This window comes from Sparassis crispa, assembly GCF_003851025.1.
Source record: "Sparassis crispa DNA, contig_000018F, whole genome shotgun sequence".
NCBI lineage: Eukaryota > Fungi > Basidiomycota > Agaricomycetes > Polyporales > Sparassidaceae > Sparassis > Sparassis crispa.
In genome coordinates, this window is record NW_020939765.1 from 218,555 (window position 1) to 239,640 (window position 21,086).

At 50.4% G+C, this 21,086-nt stretch overlaps 3 protein-coding genes across 3 annotated transcripts; 1 reads left to right on the forward strand and 2 right to left on the reverse strand.

The window, feature by feature from the left end:
* Positions 1-4,772: 4,772 nt before the first annotated feature.
* SCP_1900820 (hypothetical protein) lies at positions 4,773-7,840 on the forward strand (the record flags this gene model as incomplete). The annotated part of the gene is made up of 5 exons (XM_027765345.1): positions 4,773-5,309; positions 5,362-5,398; positions 5,445-5,567; positions 6,133-6,320; positions 6,374-7,840. The coding sequence occupies 5 exons, from the start codon at positions 4,773-4,775 to the stop codon at positions 7,838-7,840; spliced, it is 2,352 nt and encodes a 783-aa protein (XP_027621146.1).
* Positions 7,841-9,914: 2,074 nt separating this feature from the next.
* On the reverse strand, positions 9,915-14,491 carry SCP_1900830 (hypothetical protein; the record flags this gene model as incomplete). Its single annotated transcript, XM_027765346.1, has 7 exons — positions 9,915-10,741; positions 10,794-11,343; positions 11,394-11,633; positions 11,685-11,936; positions 11,985-12,251; positions 12,301-13,766; positions 13,813-14,491. The coding sequence occupies 7 exons, from the start codon at positions 14,489-14,491 to the stop codon at positions 9,915-9,917; spliced, it is 4,281 nt and encodes a 1,426-aa protein (XP_027621147.1).
* A 4,512-nt stretch (positions 14,492-19,003) lies between these two features.
* Positions 19,004-19,849, reverse strand: SCP_1900840 (hypothetical protein; the record flags this gene model as incomplete). Its single annotated transcript, XM_027765347.1, has 3 exons — positions 19,004-19,309; positions 19,376-19,640; positions 19,698-19,849. 3 exons carry the CDS (start codon positions 19,847-19,849, stop codon positions 19,004-19,006), a joined length of 723 nt encoding a protein of 240 aa, XP_027621148.1.
* Between the last annotated feature and the right edge of the window lie 1,237 nt (positions 19,850-21,086).

Here is a 21,086-nt window from a genome sequence, read left to right on the forward strand (position 1 = left end):
ATGCAGGGTCAAGTGGAATTGCTCGAGCAACTATGTATTTCTCCATTGTCACTGTACTGTACAGGTTGATTGTATCTTTTGTATTATGGCCAAACCTCACCAGCTTGCCACTCAAGTTCGTTCAACAGACCATGCAGACCATGCCACTTTTACCCCGACGATCGCTAACGTTCGGTGGGGGAATGTCGTAGATCCCTCCAAGCTTGCCTCGTTCCACCTTCCCCTTCACCCACGCCAGTTACCCTAAGCGTCTGAAATCGGTCTGCAATTGATCCCGAAATGGCGACCAATTCCATTCATGACGGCCCGCGGTTGCTCCGCGGACGCTCTGCGAGCTCCCATTGAGTGTCCAATAAGAGGTCCACTAACCAACCCGAGCACCATGTCATTCCTCAATAGTTTTCTTTCCGCTCCCGAACACGCAGCTGGGTTTGGCGCGATATTTCCCGAGTAACCCATTGTTCTTCGTCTGATTACGGAGTTGTTTATGGGCGTGCTCGACCGCGCAAATAGCAGATGTCAGAGCACTCAGCTTCTAGGAAATGCTAAGTATCTTGCGCTGCTCCTCGTCATGCCGAAGGAGCATCCTCAGTGCTCTCGGGATGTTGAGGATAGCCCACATCTGCAGCTGCAGAAACGAGTTACTTTCTCGTCCCAGAGACCGCCCGACCTTAGGGAGGCAACCTGTCATCTTCGTCTTAGACAGTTTCTTCTGCGGACACACGATCACCCTTTGGTGAGAAGTTAATACTTGTATAATCGTTCGAATTTCGACATAGCTTGTCGGCCTCGAGGCCGTCCACATCTCTCAATTCTCTCATCGAAACTTCGTGGCAGTCCCAATACTCAGCAGGCTAGAGGTGTAATATTAATCGCTGCAAAGACATTTGTGTGTCTTCCATGCAAGCTTCTGATACTCCACAGAACAGTAGCGGACAAGAGTATAATAACCATGAAAGCAGAGCTTCGATCCCATACGTAGGAACAACGTACTCATAGATTACCGCATCGACCGTAAGTACTGAATCCAAGCAATAGCTACACTTGAGCGTCCCTCCAACCTCTCATAGGACTGATTTTGTAGTCTGGCTTTGGGAGACTAACTTGAGGCTAAGATCGCTGTTCGACTAATTCCATCGTGCATATTGCGCGGATGTAACCGTTATCGCCGACAGATTACCCACTTTGCAAGACTGTCCAAATTGTTCACATTCGGGAATGTGCTGTACCTGTGACCATACCACGTACCTTCACCCCACATCCACGCCATCGCCGGATCACGCGATTGCAGCCGCTCTATCACCTAGCATGCCTGACGCCCTGATCGCTATCCCACTGAGCCAAGCGAAGGCAGCGAGACTACACACAGAGAACGCAAGGCAGTGTTGAGCTGACCCAATCGTACTCGGTGGCCGCGGTTTGAGCCACCGATGCTGAGAAACATGATCAACCGCCAGTCGAACGCGTGGATCAGTAGCTAGAAGCTTTCTAAGCAAATCTTTGACTTCAACGAGAGGAGTCAATAATTTGAAGTCAGGAGAAATCGCAATCATACCCTCGTTGGTCGTTGCAGGGGGAAGAGACTGCCATTCAACCCTTCGCTGGTCCATGCCAACGGCGGCTAGGATCCTCGTATTGGACTTGCGAAATGGCACCACCGATGCAAGCCTAAGATGACTTTAGAAGACAATCCCATTGCAAAAATACTGAGTCGCTGTTACATGGTGAATAGTGTCACACCGACACCCCAGCTATCGACTTTCTCATCATAGGTGCCCGATGCTGAGGTAGTAGCTGTGAAAATTTCCGGGGCCATGAAGAATGGGGTACCGCAGATACTCTGGAAGGAAAACATGTAAGACTGAAGCTTAGACGAAGGCCAGATGCTACCTTGAGAACGGTACCACTGGTCACCTTCGCCATGCCGAAGTCAGATACTTTCGCTTTCAGAGGACTTTGGCTCTCTATCAGCACATTCTAACCGAGGTTGTTACATGTAAGTTCCACGACTATCATGGGGTCCATCGAGTACTTGCCGCAGGCTTGATATCTCGATGAACGATGCCTAGAGAATGGAGATACTGGAAATAATAGTGTGAGATACGAAGACAAACTTTTTATCAGAGGGACTGACCACCAACGCGGAGCATATGTCGGCTGTTATGAGCTTTGCCTCCGCTTCATCTATAATTAGGTTAATGTAAGTACAAGCGGCTACTTACGGATAAAAATCACTCACGTAGCCCCTGTGCTCTCTCGATCAACTGGGCCAAAGTGCCTTCAGATATCAGCTCCATCACAATATCTACACGGAGAGCAACATTAGCCCAAGAGATTGAGAGGATGGACAAACGACTCACAAACTTTGAGGACATCATCAAAGACTTGATATAACCGTACAATGTTGGGCTACCAGCGGATCAGTCCACGAGAGTATATGTAACAAAAAAACGAGAGTACATGGCTGAGGCTCTGCAAGATCTCGATTTCTCCTTTGATATAGTCCCTGCCACCTGCTGGTGGAAGGCGAGATTTGCGCAGTGTTTTGACCGCACATGCTCTACCCGTGATATGACTTTGTCCTTTGTGCACTATGCCATAACCACCGCGTCCAATTCTGAATTGTTGTTTCAATACAGTTAAATTACGCAAGCGAGGTGATATGCTTACTCCTCACCCAGATCGTACACGGCAAAGATCTATTGTCATTCAGTGTCGTGGGAGACGATACAAATGGCCATGAACGCGTACGGAGTCCGGGGGGATGTGGCTGTAAGCTACGGCTGAGAAGATGCTCAGTATCTGTACAGACGAGATGGTAGTTAAAACACACCTGGAACATCATTAGTATCACAGAATTCAGGGCTGGCCAGGTGAATGACACAGCTCTGTGGAAGCTCGAAGCCGCGTGCAGCTACCCGGTTTCGGTCCACCTGCGAAAACAATCTGTAATCGAACCTCCGAACAGTTGGCGTGCTCACATATACCCCCTTTTTGTGAAGACCCCGCAGAGACACCGTAGTAGAACCATCTGGGGACACTCTTCTCGTTATGACGCAATGAATCGATGCTGCTCAGATTTAGATGTCTGCCAAGTAAGATCTGACGGTAGACTTACAAATAAATGGTTCATCTATGACAAGGTCGCAGTAAGAGGCCCTTCCAATGGTGAAACGATCCGACGATATATAAATCTGCCGGTGCACAGTGGAATTTGTCACCAGAAGCCTCGCATAAACAGCGGGAAGTACAGGACTTTGTAGAGACATGACTGATTGTCGGCGACATAAGAACGTGCCGCTGAAACAGTATTTATACTCCTCATGAGCTGGAAGTGGCGTAGAGCAGACAAAGTTAGCCAGAACCTCCTTCCTTTGTCAACGCAAAACTATTGTCAGTTGCCTATATTGCCTATAGATTAGCTAACGTGGCAGATGGCACTCACCAGGATCGAAATTGATTTGCCACTCGATCACCGAGCGGCGAAGCCCAGCCTTCAATAATGGGGCGGGACATCGTGAAGGGGGCTTGATGAAAGAACTACGTTACATGCGCCCCCCTTGTCTCATGTCAGAGACAAGCTTACGCATGCTCCGCAGACACCAACGCATACAGAAGCAGATGCGGGGAACATCCCATTCACTGAGAATGGGGTGTTCCCTGGTGTTCCGCTGGATTCCCGGTGCACTAGCTGGCCGAGTGGTGAAATGTCATGTGACACTACCAAGGATTTTTGGGAGCATAGGATCATATCACGGCGAGCCGCACCTTTTCGGGCGCGTCAGCCAGGCGCTAATGTGTTTATCCTTTGTGCTCGTAGGTTCTTTGTGCTCGATTTAAATTTCTTTGTGCCGAGGTCCTTTATGCTTAATGTTGAGTGGCGTAGCGTTTGCTCTTATATTGCAGCCGCAATGTGTCGGCGCGTTTGCGTACCCACCCTTGAACAGCGTTGGCTCCTATGGCAGGTCATTCCGTGTGGTGAGTTGGCTAGCTCATTGATGTCGTGATCACATGTAACCCAATAGTAATGACTAGGGGTGTATCTGTGGCACAGGGCCACCCAGAAAGGGTAATAAGTGGCGGCCATAGCATTCGAATGTCGAATGTCGCTCTTAATGATAAACTCGTTGGCGACAATGGGCATCGTACATCAGTAAAACTGTCTTTTCTTTCAAAGATCGATTCTCCAGAGAGATGGATATCAGTTATATTGTGTTCGTTGACCCCTGGGAAGGCGAGACATCATCTCCTGCATATCAGCAGCCCTTACTAACGTTGCCAAGCAGGTCGAGCAGTGGAGCGTGGATATTGTCCTTCCACCAGTCGGTGAGTATCTGTTGGAAGTTGTTGGGCCAAAGTGAGATTTTCCATAGGGCTATCGTTCATTTTTCGCACTAATAATGGTTAAAGTTCCATATCGGTAACAGGAAATTACATCGACGCTGTTACTGAGAGCCAGCCATGGTCTGAACGACCCATAACCAATGAGGTCGCGACCGAAACTGTCTTGTATGCGACCTTTTTGCCATGTTAATTTTCAGTCTTGACTTCTTGCATAGCATTTCAAGGGGAAAGTCACCGGCATCGGTTGTTGCAGACACCACTGACACCGATAACAAAACATGAAGGAAACGGTCCAAACACGATGGCGATGCCGAAGACCGCGCCACGCCAGTCCCAGGTCCGTACCATGAATACCCCATACCCCCCATAATTACCATGTTATCATCTCTTCACTAACCCTCAAACTCATGCATGCAGGTGCTTCATTAATGCCGACTATTACCGTCACCCAAGCAGGTGCTATTCATACTGAATTCTCGCCTGTCGATGCTCTATCGCCTGGTGGATCTTCCCGGTTGGCGCCGCCTGCTTTCCAGCTGCAAAATCCTCTGTTGCCGCCGAACTTGAAAGGGGATAAATTCGCGAAGATAGGGAAAGGCTCGAAGATGGGGAAACGCTCGCAGATGGAGAAAGTTCGGAAAATCGAGAAGGAAGTCGATCCTGCAACTGCAGCAAGCTTGCCCTCGCCGAGTACGATTCCTGGCATGCTCCAGCTTCCAGGTTCTGTTCCGGTATCATTGACTCCGACTGTGGAGTACAACATGGGGCTCGGAAGGCATGCGAACGCCACAAACCAGCCCTACCAGACGGAAGATGGATACGTGGCCTGTCCCTCCGGAATCAGATTCAAGGACTGCAGGGAAGGCAGCGGGGTTGCTGTGGTGAAAGGAAACGTGGTCAAGTTGTTGTACGTTGGTATGTTGATGGATCAGACCATATTTGACTCGAATGAAGGCAAGGTACCTGTGGGTGTTGGCATTATCCGCCGTCCGACGGTAGCTGATTTCTGTCTGTCAGCTTCAGTTCACAGTTGGTGCAGGTCAAATTATGGCTGGTAGGTCCTCCTTTTCCATCTCCACTATTATTCTGACGGTTCTCAGGGGTTGACGAGGGCGTCCTTGGTATGAAGGTTACTGGACAACGCCTCATCTTGATCCCCTCTGTGCTAGCTTTCGGTGCTCAAGGAAACGCGAAGGTACCGCCTAATGCGGATGTAGCATTTCGTGAGTGGTCAGAAGCAATATGTCGACCGAATATGCACTGATGAGTTATTCATTGTTGCAGAGTGTGAATTGGTCAGTATCGATTGAGAGGCACATCGCCTTTGGCAGAAGGCGGGATACGATACGACTTCTGTAGATTGTTCCTGGTGTATACGTAACTTCAACATGCGTTCTCTCCTAGCTTGTTTCTCCTATTTCCGGAGCTCGAGCCTACATATGCATGCGCAATTTACTGTCTTTGGTCAAGACCGGATGCCTGTTGTGCATTTGCTAAGTACTTGGGGCAATCTTTGGTCTCTCGCCTTTTTGTCCGAATCTCTAGTTCAGAAGTATTACTTAAGTCTCACTACAAGCTAATTCTTATCTTTCCTCCCTACCGCAGCGACGCCTCGGACCTGGCTTGGCCAAGCCGTTCTAAATGTCATTGCATACGCCAGAAGACCTATAAGTTGAAAAGTATTGGACATCATTCTGTGACAAGGTCTCTAGCTTCTGCCGTATCTCCGCCAATAGCGAACTGCGAAAATACTAATTGCTACCAATCTCTTGTTCCAATTACCATCAGGTGCATACGGCGAGCGTGTCATACGAGGTGTTAAGCTAGCCTGGCTGTGGGGAGGTCATATGAGCTGCAACCACCCCCACCAAGACGAGATCAAAGTGATCATCGGAGAACTGAGGCATCAGGCGGCGGACTTGCAGAAGTTACGCGAGCTGCTCATTCGCCTGATTCGGTCTTCCCGTGGTTATATGGTGAGTAGCCTGTACATTCCGAAAATGGAATCATCTTTCAGTGCCATGTGCAGGACGTCATTCGTAAAGCCGTGGAGTCTTGCGCAGAACGAGTCAATTGTGATGATGGGCATAGCAAGGTTGTGTACGAGTTGGTCTACAAATTACGCCATACCGAGGAGAGTCTGCGACGTCTGGATTGGAAGATTACGGAGCTAGAAGCTCTCCTCGCGCCTATGCAGTGTCTTCCCGACGCGCTGCTACTAGCCATCTTCAAGGCAGGTTGCAGGCAACGACGTCCACAGCCGGACGTATGGTCACCTTTTCCTATGCTCGTTGCCTCCGTGTCGCGTCGCTGGAGAAATCTCTCTCTTACCACACCCACCCTTTGGACGAACCTGCATATTTCCATGGAGGGACCCCGCCATTGGGCGAGTCTTGCACTCACACGATCTGCAATGCATCTGCTGGATATCACTATCGACGGTCGTGGAGAATGCCCTAGTCGATTAGACGAGATTGCGACATATGGACACGCAGAGGCGCCTCGCTGCACGCCGACAATAATTTCATGCTTGAACCTGCTGGTACCGCACAGCAATCGCTGGCGCAAATTCATTATCATAAGCCATCATTCCATCGACATCAGAGTAGTAGGCGAAATCATAAAGAACGTGCAATCGCCTTTCCTCGAGCATCTCCGACTGTCTCTCACCGGCAGCGGTCCCGCGGATAACCAAGAGGTTCCCCTTCCTGCTATCCTCGGAGGGGGGGCGCCCATGCTCTCTTCAGTGCGCTTGGACAGCGTCTCCCTCCCATGGGGATCTATGCCCCTATCTGGTCTGTCAACGATCGACATTCGCTGGATGTGGGATCAAACCAAGCTGATGTATCCCCAGTTCCGTGACCTCTTGCAAGATTCGCCTGCGCTAGAGCAGCTCATCCTGCGAGGCAGGCATGTCGAGCTCCACCCCAACTCGACGTATGAGTCTATCCACGTACCCTCGCTCCGCTACCTGGAATTGTCGGGCGATAACATCTGCCGCTTGTCCTCGATCCTCATCACACCCGAACTTGAGACGCTGGCGCTCGTGAATGTGGATGAAAGCGAGTTCCGCGAGTTCGTCGGCTGGTTGTTGTCAGTCGAGATCCGCTACTCTGCATTGCGGTTCCTCGTCTTCGTCAATGTCACTACCTGTGGCCTGCCGTCAGGGTTCACGGAGGCGTTCCCCAACATCGTACAGCTCACGATCATCAATTCGCATGCTAATCATTTTATTGAGCTCATGCTGAGGACACATGGAAGCATGTGCCCTGACCCGGACAAGGGCATCTGGCCATTGTTGAACACGATTGCGCTGATAGCCGATGATGTAAATTATGACAGACTCCGTCAGATGCTCCTCAAGCGGACTGCACAGCAGTTACCAGTGCAGCGTTTGGTTTTGAATGGGATCTACACATACAACCACCAATATGTGTCCCCGCTGATGGATTTGGTGAAAGTTAATGGCATCTCTGCACTTGAAGGAGATTTGTAGTAGCCTAATTGGACTATTGTGTAATTTTTGAGTATCGCGTGCTCTCATCTTATGCTTCACTGCCGCCCCGACCTGGGCGACGCTGTAAAGGCCTAATTTAAACCGGGAAATCATGTCTATTTTGCTGAACAATTAATGCACCCGCTTTGCTAGTCTCGGAACCAGCCGTTCTGACCTTCGACCCTCGTGTCACGCTTGTCGTCCCGCATATACCTGTGCATCCCCTGACCTCCGCTGGAAAATTTTGTTCATGTATGCCACCATATGTGTACCTTGGAACATATTCGAGGCATTGCGACTCGCGAATGTGCCGCGCTCAGGTTCGGATGTTTCGAGTTTTGGCTGAGGTCACGCCCGTGTGACATACCCCCCCCCTCTATACAATTTTCACCAGACGTTCTCGGGAGCGACCCAACATCTTAAACGCCCAATTTGGTAACCGCCAGGTTGCTCACGTGAACGTCTGGTTACGAGACTACCGCTTTGCAGAATTTTTGTTCTTGCTGACTTGCCCGAAATGGCGGGCGGAATTTCCGGGGAGCCAAACAGAGTCAAATAGGCCAAGGGGCTGAAGAATCAATTCGGCTTGCTCGGCCTATTTGGTTCTGTTTGGCCTGTGGCTAACTGGAAAACAGGCGCTCCGCGGCACGCTGCCAATTGAACAATTGAACAACGAAGACTTCACAGGTATACTCATTCGTATAGTGGATAGTTCTCTTACTCTTACTCATGTCAAGCTGTTCTAGAACAAGCTACTACTGAGACTTCCACTCGTGCAGGAACGATTATGCAGGCCATTGCCTTTTTGAAGGAGGAGCCGTCTTACAGGGATCCACATGTACCTGTGGTAATGCACCTAAATCTTTAGCGACATGTACACGAATTGACATGACAACAGGCTGGTGGCTCACTTAGCGCAGTGCGACGGCCGGCCGTAGTAAAGGTAGTCACGGTCGAGGTTCGTGTGGCTTCATCCCGTACCGTTTCCTGTGGACTAACCAGGTCGTTTAATGTTGTTCTTGCTCTCTCGACAGAGCTCTAGTCCTCTTCAATGTTTTCCTGAGCATCATGGTTCGAATCCATCCCCAAAACAGGACCAGAGCGGCGCTGCGTACATCCTAAGGTTGTTTCTGTGTTCGTTTGGCCAGGCCGCTATGCTGTCTGTCTGTGTCGCGTTCCGGGCTCTTCTATATGCAGCCCAGTTCATCCTGAGCGCAGTTCTTTCAGCGATCGTATCGGCTGTTGCCATCAGGATGCTTTGTGACAGCCAGTATACAAAGACGTCCCTACTGTCGTCAAGCATATGCTCTTACATTGAGACGCCGGCCCCCGAGTGCTATCGCGAAGTTGCGCTGGATACTACTCGCAGTGAATACGGATCCCTTAGTCCTATCGACTTCAGCATCAATACTACAGCCCATTTGCCTTGTGATGATCTTGCTGCGACCAATTACGCCAGCTACGCCACTGGTGCTCGTCCAATTGAACCGTTCACCTCAAGCACCTACCCGGTACCAGGTTTCAACCTTCTATTCTGGCACAACCCAGCACCGAGTCATAGTGCCCCGCGCAGTGTTCTTTCGGACAATGGGGGTTGTTGGTCCATGGTTGGCTCATCAGGTTATTTCACCGTGGAACTATCCCAACCGGTGCGTGTCACCAATGTCACCATATGTCATATTTCCGAAGGTCCATTCCGAAACGCCATCCACGACGTCAGTAACACGCCGCGGTCGTTTGTGCTGTGGGGTTTGACGCAGCGCGCTGAAGATATTGTACACGCTTCCCATGCTGACTTCGTATTACGACGGCATGCCCTGCCCGTGGATCTCGCGAGCCGTCTTGGAGATACCTACCACCCTTTCCCGCTGGTGCAATTTATGTACGACGCACATGTGGGTCAGCGCCAGACTTTTCTTCTTGGAGAGAATGGTATGACAAGATCGATACCCATTCGTCTTCTTATATTTCAGGTTTTAGACAACTGGGGTTCTCGCGACTTCACCTGTTTATGTCATATAGGAATTTATGGAGATGTCTAATGACTGTTATATTCATTTATCTACGTCTGGTTCTAGATTGTCTCGCCGTCCGCTCCGATTACAGGAATCGGAAGGCTGTGCTGAACGAACTCTACCACTGGTGATGATTGCTTCAACACGCAAACCGAAGGGAAGAGGTAACTGCTTACCTTATTCAACGGTAAGACGTGTACACAATCGATGTCGATACTAGGAGTTGTGCGCCTGGTGTGCGCGAAGTGACAAGTAATTTCATCTACCTCTAGAACTATGAGCTGGTCCCGGACTTTGTCGTAGAACAGTCGGCCTCCAACAAAAGGGAATTTCCTGTAGGGATCAAACTGAATGTGCCTTATCTCGAGCGCGATGTACTCCTCGACGAGTAAAAAGTTTCTCCGCACATCAATATTTTCCTGTCGGTATGAGTGAGTGAAAATATCGACGACGCGGCCAGCTCTCCAGTCGGCGTCGTCCGCACATTGGAAGACAATATAACTGTCGCCTCGGCTCGTGGTCACTGGTTTATAAATATCGTCCTGGACTTCGAGCTTCTTGTTCCGCACGACGTAACGGTTGATGTGCGGCCTGATGAAATTGTGGCCTGCGAACCAGCTTTGTAACGCATTCCACTCTTGGTCTCCAAGTCTAGAGAAGTCTCGAGTCTCTTCTTCAAGCTCATCATTATCCAGATCGGGGTCACCCAGTGGATCTTCGAATGCCAGCATATCCTGGAGCAGTGTCCCGCGGTGTTCGGACTGGAACGAGCTGATAAAGGGCGCTATGATGGAAGAAATGGATTGTGGAAGAGATTCAGGGTTGAATAAGCTCCGTAGGTTCTGTCTCATGCAGAAACGTCGTAACATCGTGCCAGGGAGGTCGACTAGCGAAGATTTCAACTTATAAGCCAAAGACCCACACGAATTAGAGCTCACCCATTTTATTGTTCGTCAGAATCGTCTGTAAGTCACCATTGTTTCGCTCAAAGCTGAAAGCCCGAATTGAGTGCGTTGGACCGAACCGTTCCAGGTGCTCTGGCAAGTGTAGAGAATTGTGTTGATTCGGGCTGATCGTTGTACCTGGAAAAAGTTCCAGCAGAGTCCGAAGATAGCGATGCATGTGCCTGCGATATCGTGTAATCCTCTCCGACGTCATGGTTCGCAAAGAGGCCAGTTTCACGGCAGTAATCAGATCCATGAAATTTTGAAGCATTCGATATTCTCTTGAATCGCTAGGCTTGCTACCCCAGGCCCAGATCAGAGATATAGTGAGGTTAATCGTGCAAAATGTGCGAAGTTCGTCAGCCTCTAGCTTTCCCGATGACGTGCCTGGTCGACGGGGTGGCGGTGTCAACGTTGAAGGTAGTACAACTGCATCCATATCCTTCCAGATGATAGAGAGCATCCTCCGGCCAAGTACCCTTCTACTTCTCGTCCTACCTTCGATGAGCTTTCCATCAGCATCTGTGATCCCTTCCGCTAGTCGCTGAAATAATCGTTTAGGCAAAAAATTGGAATGAGCGGATCTACACATACATACGCCCGCATCCTTTGAAGAACGTCATCTTTTTTCTGAAGCGTTTTGCCTTTGAACTTCTTCGCGGCCAACATAACCAGAACGGCAGTGCTGAGCTTCATGAGTTTGGACGTAGCTCCGTGTTCCAAAATGTCCTCAGCCACCTCTACTTGGCCAGCTTCGCCAGTGCTCTGTGGAAGATGCTTCTCTCTACGTACGAGGAGCTTTCCTGAATTGTCAGTGATTCCCATTTTTATGCGCTGTAAGGGAAATATCAATACACAAATGCGAATGTACGTCATTCCACTGACAGCCTGATGAATAGCTGCCTGAACGTCACTCTTCTTCTTGAGAGTATCGACAATATCTTGGGGTAATTTCCGGCAGCAGAGCTGAATAAGGACAGGCAGCCGGAGTTTGTTCAGAGCTGATTTTGTTCCCGTGTCGAACTTTTCCACGGCATCCTCCAGTTCTTCCTTAGTCACTACACGCGACCGCGATACTGGAAGATCTTGAGCCGCAAAAAGATTGCCATGTTTATCCGCTATTTTCTGGTCCAAGCGCTGCGGAAGCCGCTCAGTCAACTGATGTCACAAGGGCACAGAACGTACATATTGAGTCAGCAGCGCCAGAAGTTCGTCCTTGGTCTTCTTCTCATAATCATGAATGGTCCCTCCAAGCTTCTGCATGCATACTTCACGAAGTACATCTCGACGCAATCTTTGTAACGCAGTGCCTGGCTTAGAGTCAACTGCTACCAGAGCAACCGCCAGTTCCTTCGGATGTGGGACATTATTCACCGCAGGATCTGGCCTCAGAGGTTGCTGCTCGTCTGACAACGGATTGCCATTGCTATCGAACCATCCTTGTTCCTTCCGCTGAGTAACGAGGTCAGCAGTTGTATATTAGAAATTGAGCACTACACACATATGCAATGAGACGCTTCAACAATTTACCCCGCCGTCCCGAAGATCGCAGCATCTTAATTCGACACAATTGCTTCAGAGCTTCCACTCGAAGGCCAGAAAGCTCATCGCCAGATCCAGTCCTCAGAATGTGAAGAGCCTGTTCTGTTTCCTTTTGGGTAGGTTTGGGGTCATCGACGATTCCTCGTAGACCATCTGCGTGTTTCGCACTCATTCCCCAGACCTTGTCAATGTGACGCCCCAAAAGTCCAATGTACAGGAGATGCATCGCTTCGAGTGCAGTATATTTGATCGGGTCCCAGTAATGTAGGCGTAGCAATTCAGACCACCTGAGTCCATAATCGTCCATGATCTTCTGCCGTTCTTCTGGCTCAGCATTCTTCCATTGTTCTGCTGATGCACGATGTTGCTCGGTGGTTCGTTCAGGCCAAGTCCAGTAATCAATGTTCTCGATGTCTGATAACTTCAGGTAACAGCAGGAACAGAAAAAGGTATGACCATGTGTGCTGAAACCTGCCATCTGACGAGCCGCTTCGAGGTCGCAAACAAGTGGAATCATTGCACATCGGCATGTTTTGCCCTCACGATGAAGAGGAGTTTCTGAAAAGCGGATCCCGGAGTCGTACGCGTCGAGAAGGTCATCCACGAGCGGTGCTAGAAGAGGATTGATCTGTTCCTTCGACGGATGTCCCGGAAAGATCGCGACCAAGTACATATTCTCGATCTTGTATCGCATCTCCGGTGGGAGATTGAGTAGTGCCATATAGATCGCACCGACAGAAGCGGAGGGACCTCCCTTGCCGAAAGGGTTCAGGCCGTCCATACACAGACTGAATACGTACCGTCCCTCGTTGGCATCCGCATCCATGAATTTCGTCCCATTTGGACCTGGAAGGTCATGGAGAAGCGGTTGGTCCCAAATATCAGCGGCAACCTCGGGCGATGAACAAGGAGGTTGAAAAAGTTCAGGTCGATCCACGATTGCTTCCATGCCAGGTCTGCAGAGAAATCGCGCGAGCCAGTGCTTGAGGTCATGATATATATAGCGACTGTAGGGAAAGGTTCGATCCTTGCCCTTAATTTTCCGAGTAACATATAGCTCTCTATTACACGGCGGACTAAGGGGTGTCGATTGAGCTGTGCATCGTGGAGGTGGATTGGGGCCATTGAGGGGATAACAGTGGTAGCACCCTGGACAGCAAACGAACGACTTCGTCACCGGCGTCACGTTGAGAGACTGCAAAACCGTGCGAATGTCCTGCGGTATTTCCTCTACAATATCCCGGCTCTCGCGATCAATGGGTCCTTTGAGTGAGAATGCGACATTCAAGATGGTGCGCAGAGCGTTCAACACAAAAGTACAACGGGAGATGGAGACATTGCAGAGAAGGTGCAACACTCCGGCGAGAACATAACAAAGCAAGATGACTGGTTGCAGAGATCTCAGTGATGATTGCAAGTATGGTCCTGCGCATATCAGTAGGGATAGTACGTGGTAACGATGCGGACGTACTCGTTTGCACAACACCATCATTTTGAGCAGTTGAATTGGCACCGTGGGACAGAAGCACAGTTCTCTGCCGCTCCCATTCGATCTCTTTCCACCGCTCGACTTCCTCTACAGCGTCTTCTACGGCGGTCATCGCGCTTCCGGTGCGCAGACGAACCCGAATGCTCTGATGAGTTTTCCAAGATTCATATCGCAATAAAGATTGAAGAAGCCACTCCTCGTATTCCAACAACGCTGTGTTCAAGGGGCTGTCATATTTGACAGCAAAGAGACCTCGATTGATCTCTTGCGAGACCTTATCTTGCACTGGCTGCAGATGCACCGGTACTGAAAGTACGCTTGGAGGAGATACAAAAGCCAATGCACCATGATCCTGAGCAGCAGCACGTCTCTCCTGTAGTTGTGCCCTGAATTTATCGAGTTCCTCCAAGAACGTAGAGTCCCGAACTTCGCTGTGACTCGGAGGGTCGGTCGTAGTCGTCTCAGTGGGCGATGGTGGAGTGGATTCTGGGATCCAACCCGGTGCCGGCATAAAATCTGCTTGGAGAGGGTCGAGATGAGACGATGTAGAAGGTGTCGGCATAGTTAGATGGTTGACATCAGGAACGGCCAAAGGCACACGTTTGTTGTCAATGCGCCTATGTTCTTCGTACTCTTTCTGTCCGAGAAATACTCCGCGCATCAGTGCCCCTGTACTTGGATCGCACGAATCCTTCTCCGCGCATTCCCAGCAGCGGCAAAGGTATTGTTTAGGCAGTTGGGTGGCATTCGGTCTTTGGCCCACCGGCGCTCCATGAACCAATCGCGGCGGCATCTACTTTAGCACCATGAAACCAGCGTAAATTTCAACAAGAACATTGAGACCTGTACATACCGTGAGTACGTTCAGACCTGCGAGGAAGATATTTTGTCTAGCACTTGCCCAACGAAAATATGCGGACGCTGGAAACTTCCGAGTGGCGACTCCCACGTAACTCCCATAGGAAACACGACAAGTTAACGTGGTCACAAACCTCGTGCGGTACTATTGTTCACCTATTGCGGCAAGGCTACTCCGGGAGCAAGGTGAAAATTGCCTCTGCTCGAGTAGTACACGTACGGATTGAATATTGAGGGCTCAGTCCGTGGTGCGACTCTCCGTTTCGGCATCGCTTTCGTACTCGGGCCCTCAATAAATTCGTGCAACAGTTATTATACCAGAACCTTCAAGATAGGTTGTTAATTTTCAGACCCTTGCTAGCACGGCATTGATGTCACTTGAATCTAGTCTACTGGCAGCGTGTTCTATCGGTGAGTTTGGTTGCGTCTACGCACGTGAAGTAAGCACTTAGAATAGGCTCGTTTCTAACCTCGAGCACTACTGAAGACAGCGGGAAGAGATCACAACCAACCTGTGCGTCGCAGCCAGTCATCTATTCGCTCTGGTGCAAGCGCAGCCGCCATTGTTACTCAATATCGTTTATTGGGGGATGTCTCCTAAGCAAACGATGGAACAGGCAGACAGACGGTTTCAAGTGGCCTGCGAGAGCTGACATATGAGTTACACAAGACGGAGTGCGACTGGTAGGACGGCCAGGTAGGCCTAGGAAATTGACAGTGACTTTCAATCCATTTTCTTGAGATATTTGAAGAAGGCGTTAGTGAATTGACAGAGACCAATCCAATGGGTGCGTGCGCGGTGCGCCGTCGACGTTTAGATCTTGCTAGTTCCTCACCATAGGATGGGCCCATGGTCCGTTTTCGTACGGCGCCTCGCACTCTGGGAAATAGGCGCTGGGTAGCGTTGATCTCTCACACATTATTTATTCGTTTAGACCAATGAAAACTGGCAGCGGGCTAACATCATCCATTTTTGTAGTACAACCAAGCAGGACGATCTACGTGTGTATTTCTGTCATCTCTCACCGCACGTCATGTCAGTGGAAGAGAAATAGGGAGCCTAAGGGTAGAGAAGGAGATATAGTAATGGTGCGTCAATCTAGAATGAGTTTCAAACGTTGAAAGAACGATGTCGAGCACTTCGAGGATGTGCAGGCCAGGGAACCGCATTGCTCTTGGGAGAGTCGCTAATTATGACGAGACATCGAGAATAGGCTAGCGTGAGCTCAGGACGTACAGTCTGACAGAACGGTTTTGTGCAGTCAAGGAATTTCATCTAAATAATGCAGTTCGTCAACGAGATTCTGACACACCTCCCCAATTACTTGTTGCTTATCATCATAGAGATGAGAAGACCATTGACAGTGCTCGTATTTCCAACCTCTTGGAATCGTCCTTGTGAAATTCGTTGCCCTTAGCTGATTTCGTTGAGCCACTCGAGGAACGAAAAGACATCACCGGTACCTGGCATCGCGCCCACTCCAATCTCTCTGTCATTCCCACGGCGACCGTCGACGGCAGTCTCAAGACCAATAATCCCCGGCTTATTATGAGCTTCGAATTTCTGCAAAGTCCAATGATAGTTGTTCTCTACACTGTTAACATACTACTGAAGCTGAGGTTGATCATATCCCGTGCGTCAGTCAGAGCATCCATCGTCTCATTATTTCGACCTGACCTTGTCAAGCTTAACGTTCTTCTCCGACAGGCGATCAATCTCGGTTTTGTATTCCTCTGGAATGCGAGAACAATCGCTGCAGGAGGAGTCCTGGTTCTTTGCGATGACGTCCGGCAGAAAAAAGGATGAAGGAGCGCGTACATTCTGACGGTGATCTCGAGCGCACTGCTGTAGGCACTCCTCGACTTTGACTTCGTACTGTAACCCTCCGCGCGTATTTTCACAATATTCGCCGCAGCACAGGACCTGTTCCATGAAACAAAGGATGAGATGCGAACATATATATAACGACGTGGAGCGTCAACATAGACTCATGGATAAACTCCACTACAAAGAGATGTGCGACTGCGATTTCAATGTCGTCGCAGGAGTCGACGCACCTTCGGGTGCCAACGTTAGCGAAGGATCGGTACGGTAAGTTCCTTATGGTCACTCACAACGGGTCTCTGAACACAGCTGCTATCAGCAAGCGGTATGTCTTCAGGTTGGGGCAGACCCCGTCCACGCCACTTTCTGTGATATTCTCGGCTTTCCATTACGAGGGGAGTTAAAGGCTACCAAAGAGGTGAGCGCACAGCACAAACGGGTTGGAGGTGACCTCCATACCTTTCAGGAGAACGATCGGATGCGAAGGCTGTTAGGAAAGCAAGACTTGGCTATCACGCGTTTGTTACATGCCGTTGAACAGGCAAGTCTTACTCGAGGCTTGAAGCTTTGAAGCTTTGAAATTTGAAGTCTTACCTTGGAGCTCGAGTAATTTAATCAGGCCTTGAATTGCCCATCTGTAAGGAGGGGATGGACACTCCAGTGGCGTAAGTCGGCCGACATTGCTAATTTGTTCGGCTAACTGTTTGCTCCCAGCTTTGTACCCTGCGGCCATGCACTTTGCCAGTCTTGCGCAGGTGATGTGGCTAAGAGGCCAATGCGCCTTTTTCCGTTGTGTAGACAATGGGCGGTCTGGCCGCCTGTCACAATCTTGGCAGTGAAGTCGATGGGCGAAGAGGGGGCCCGGACCAAGTCGCAGATGCGATCATGATATCGTTATACCTTGTGTTATTTGAGAAACCGTGCACCGAGGAGCCGCACCAGTCACTTAGGGAGAGTAGGGACGTCTTGTCCCATCTACGTTGTAGCAGAGACCTTGCGCTCGCATTGGTTTCGGAGTATCCCGACTGAAGCCAATACACGTCGTACAGGCAGAACCTGGGGGAAGTCATGGGAGAGCATAAGTGCAACGCGCAAACCACAACGGGATTGGCAGAAAGTGAAGACCTGCCAGTCTAGATGCAGGAACACCATAAGGGGTATTGACAAATGCTCCATGTGCGGTGGCGGAGTAGTTGGATGCGACCCAGGGAATGCCTGATGTAGGCGAGGCGAGACGTCGTCCACCAAAACATCCGCTACATGCAGTAGTATCAGGCATTGCGCTTTGATAAAGCAGCACGGTGACATCAATAATATTCGGGCAAACACAAACAAGGCCACAAGCTAGCGAACTCACTACGCACATCATTCCAACCTCCAGTCTGCGCACGTTGTACACGCTCCCCTCGTCCGTGGTGCCTATCCCAGCATCACTGCACCTTTCACCGGAGGCAGAGAAAGCTCATATTGCTCACTTGCGACACCACACTGCTGTGTCTGAAGGATTTGCCATTCAAACCAATGCTCGGAAGATCTTAAGCTGATATTCTGCCTGATGAGTCGCGAGTGGAGACATTCACTACGCCTGGGCAAGCAACCTCGAGGTCTATCAAGCAAGTATGGCATGCACCGTAACTCAGAAGAAACCCACGGGTAGAAAGGTGTAGCAATATTGGGGAGCGACTGGAGACATCCTGTGCCGGACGAGAGCGTGGGCGTGGGAATATGGTGTGCGCCAATCTAGTGCCCGATCGTAGAACACGAGGCTCTCGAACGTCGCAGCGGAAGAATCGCGGAAGAATCTCCCATTTCTTTCCTGTTCGACGCTCTATCAGGATATCGAGCTCTGAGCAGGCCATGCGTTTTTACACTTGAATGTTGCAAGCATAGTAGAGTATATTTGCAACCGGGCGCCGAATTTTCCCGGGCCAATCAGAACGCAGAGTTAGCTAAAATTTGCCTCGTTGCAAATAAGTACACTGGGTGACTGCAGCGTGAGGGACAGTTGACGTTCATTAAGACAACTCTACATCTGCAATCCGCCTCCATTGATAGATTGTCCGAGGCCATTGCTCGTCGTGCGACCGCCCTCTCTAACGGAGGGGGCACGGGATCGGGAGATTCGTATCAATTCTCATATCTGACCGATCGATCCTGCTGTAATTAGAACGTTCTCTCTTAGGCCAGCTTGGGAATCGTGAACGTTTCTAACAATCGACCTGTGCATGTGAGAGGCAAGAATCAGCGAGCGGTCCACCCAGGGTTCAGCAATATATACTTAGCCCGACTGTAACCGTTAATTTCTGATATAAGCTGAGGTTCTCCCTGCCATGTACATGCCGCCGGGCACAGCACAGAAAACATACTGGAGCTGGCAAATGTTCTTGCATACATTCAGACGCGAAAACTTGACAAACAACTACAGCTCTACGTGACCCACTGCGAGCATAACCATCACATAATGACGAGATCTTCCGTATCAAAGGGGCCTTAGCAGCGACATCCGGGGCACGTCGCACTGGTGGTAGTGGTAGAGGGCCCTGCGGCTACAGCCGCCTCACCCGAAGGAGTGGGAGCGGCGGTGTTAGCTGCTGCTGCTATTGCGGAGGCGGCATTGGTAGTCGTGGTCGTGGTCGTGGTCGTGGTCGTGGTCATGGTGGTCGTGGTGGTCGTGGTCGTGGTCGTGGTCGTGGTCGTGGTCGTGGTCGTGGTCATGGTCGTGGTCGTGGTCGTGGTCGTGACAGTAGGAATGCTTGCTACCTTCTCCGCAAGTACACGAACCGTGTCACGGAGATCCTGGCAAAAAAGCGTAAGTAGTACATAGGCAGTGAAGAGGATGAGGCAAACATCATCATTGCACACCCTTGTGCTGGATCGTGCATCATTCATTTGGTTCGAACTGTGTCTGAGATCGCTGTTATTGCCCAGTGAGGGACCAGCCCGAGCGTCTGCGTCAAGGTTCCGAGATGGATCGGCATGCGCTTTGTCCATGCGAGTGCTCTGGGACGGACCCGCCTGAACTTCGTCGAGGTTGCTCAGAGAAGGACCTGCCTGAGCGTTGTCCACAATAGAGTCCTTCTCCTGAGCAACGGCAGGAAAAGAATAGAAGGGTACAGGATGAACCATCCTATGTCAAGTCAACAGATGGGTAATCTTCCACAAGCACAGCAGAGACACCACGCACTGACGGAGAAAGGTCGAACCCCGAGGCGATATACCCCTGCCCATGCTCTCACATAGATGTTTGGGGTCACGCTCCAATGCTGCCTGATCATCGGACTCAACTATGTCAGGTTCGCGAGGCCGCTTGCTTGAGGCGGGATAGAAATTGTCCATGGTGAAGAATAAGCGGAGGTGGTGAGGGTAATACGAGATGCCGGCTACGCAGTTGGACTAGCCTGCCCCTATATACTTCGCATAGCTCTCCCTGAGCGCCGACGGACAAAGACAACGTAAGACAATGCACACTCACCCGCCGCTCCACTGGGCGCTAGAACAATCGACACCTCCTTGAAGCCATGATCCTGATCATGCATCATGGTATACGGAGAAAGTCGACAAAGTAACGTCTTCAAAGCCAATGGGACTCTGTGGTGAGGGACAAAGGATCGGAGATTAAGAGGTGTGCCCGAGCCTTCCCTTGTCCAAGGACGTGGGGTGAACGTTCGCCCACTGATCATGGACGAGAACCCCGCTGAATTAATCGCTTTGGCAATGTTCTGGCATCGCCAGTGTCTCTCAGCTGGCATAACGCCATAACAGGGTTCGGAAGAGGTTTTGCCACTGCCCCGAGCTGGATCCCTCCGAGTCAGCGCTGTCGATTGTTTGGCTAACGTTCTTTAGATGCGGCTCTAAACATTAATGCCACATGCATCGAACAAAGACGAGTCGGACCAGTACCAGAATGCGAACAATGAGATAAGTACTAAGATCGGCAAGAAAGGTGCTACGTGGAGCACACGCAGTGTCGAACAACTGGACCGGGACCATTTAGATGATTCCGGGAGCTGTCGAGACAGAGAGATGTTCACCACCCGATGCGCCTTTTGCGCCAGGCAGCAGAAGGAAATATTCTGGCTTAGAAACAGGAGACAAGCCAAAGGGTTCAAAGTTAACGTTCAAGCCCAAAGAGTCAGAAGATGTACACAAAAAGTATGACAGCATTGAACTAAAGGCATTGAATTGACGTCGCTTCGCCCTCAGAGCGGAAGAACATCGTGGGGGGTGCGCGGAAGCGCGACGCGTGGCAATCACGTGCATTGACCAGAGCCACTTGAGCCAAACAAGGACAAATGTTGGCGCTGACGGTAACAACGTGGCATACGTAGGCTAGTCGGCCGTAGCCCGTCGCCAGATCCCGTCATTCGGGAGTCGGCGCATGTAAAGCGACGCTGTCTGCTGGCATATCCCTCAACCCCACTGCCCCAGACTCCCGGAATATCCATATCGAAGAATAGCTGCTTGGGCTCACTCTCTACTTCCTCTAAAGCACCTCACTCGACGACGGCGCTCCACTCGACATCCTGTACGGGCAGGTGAAGCGGTGGATCAAGTCTCTACAGTCCGTCACTAA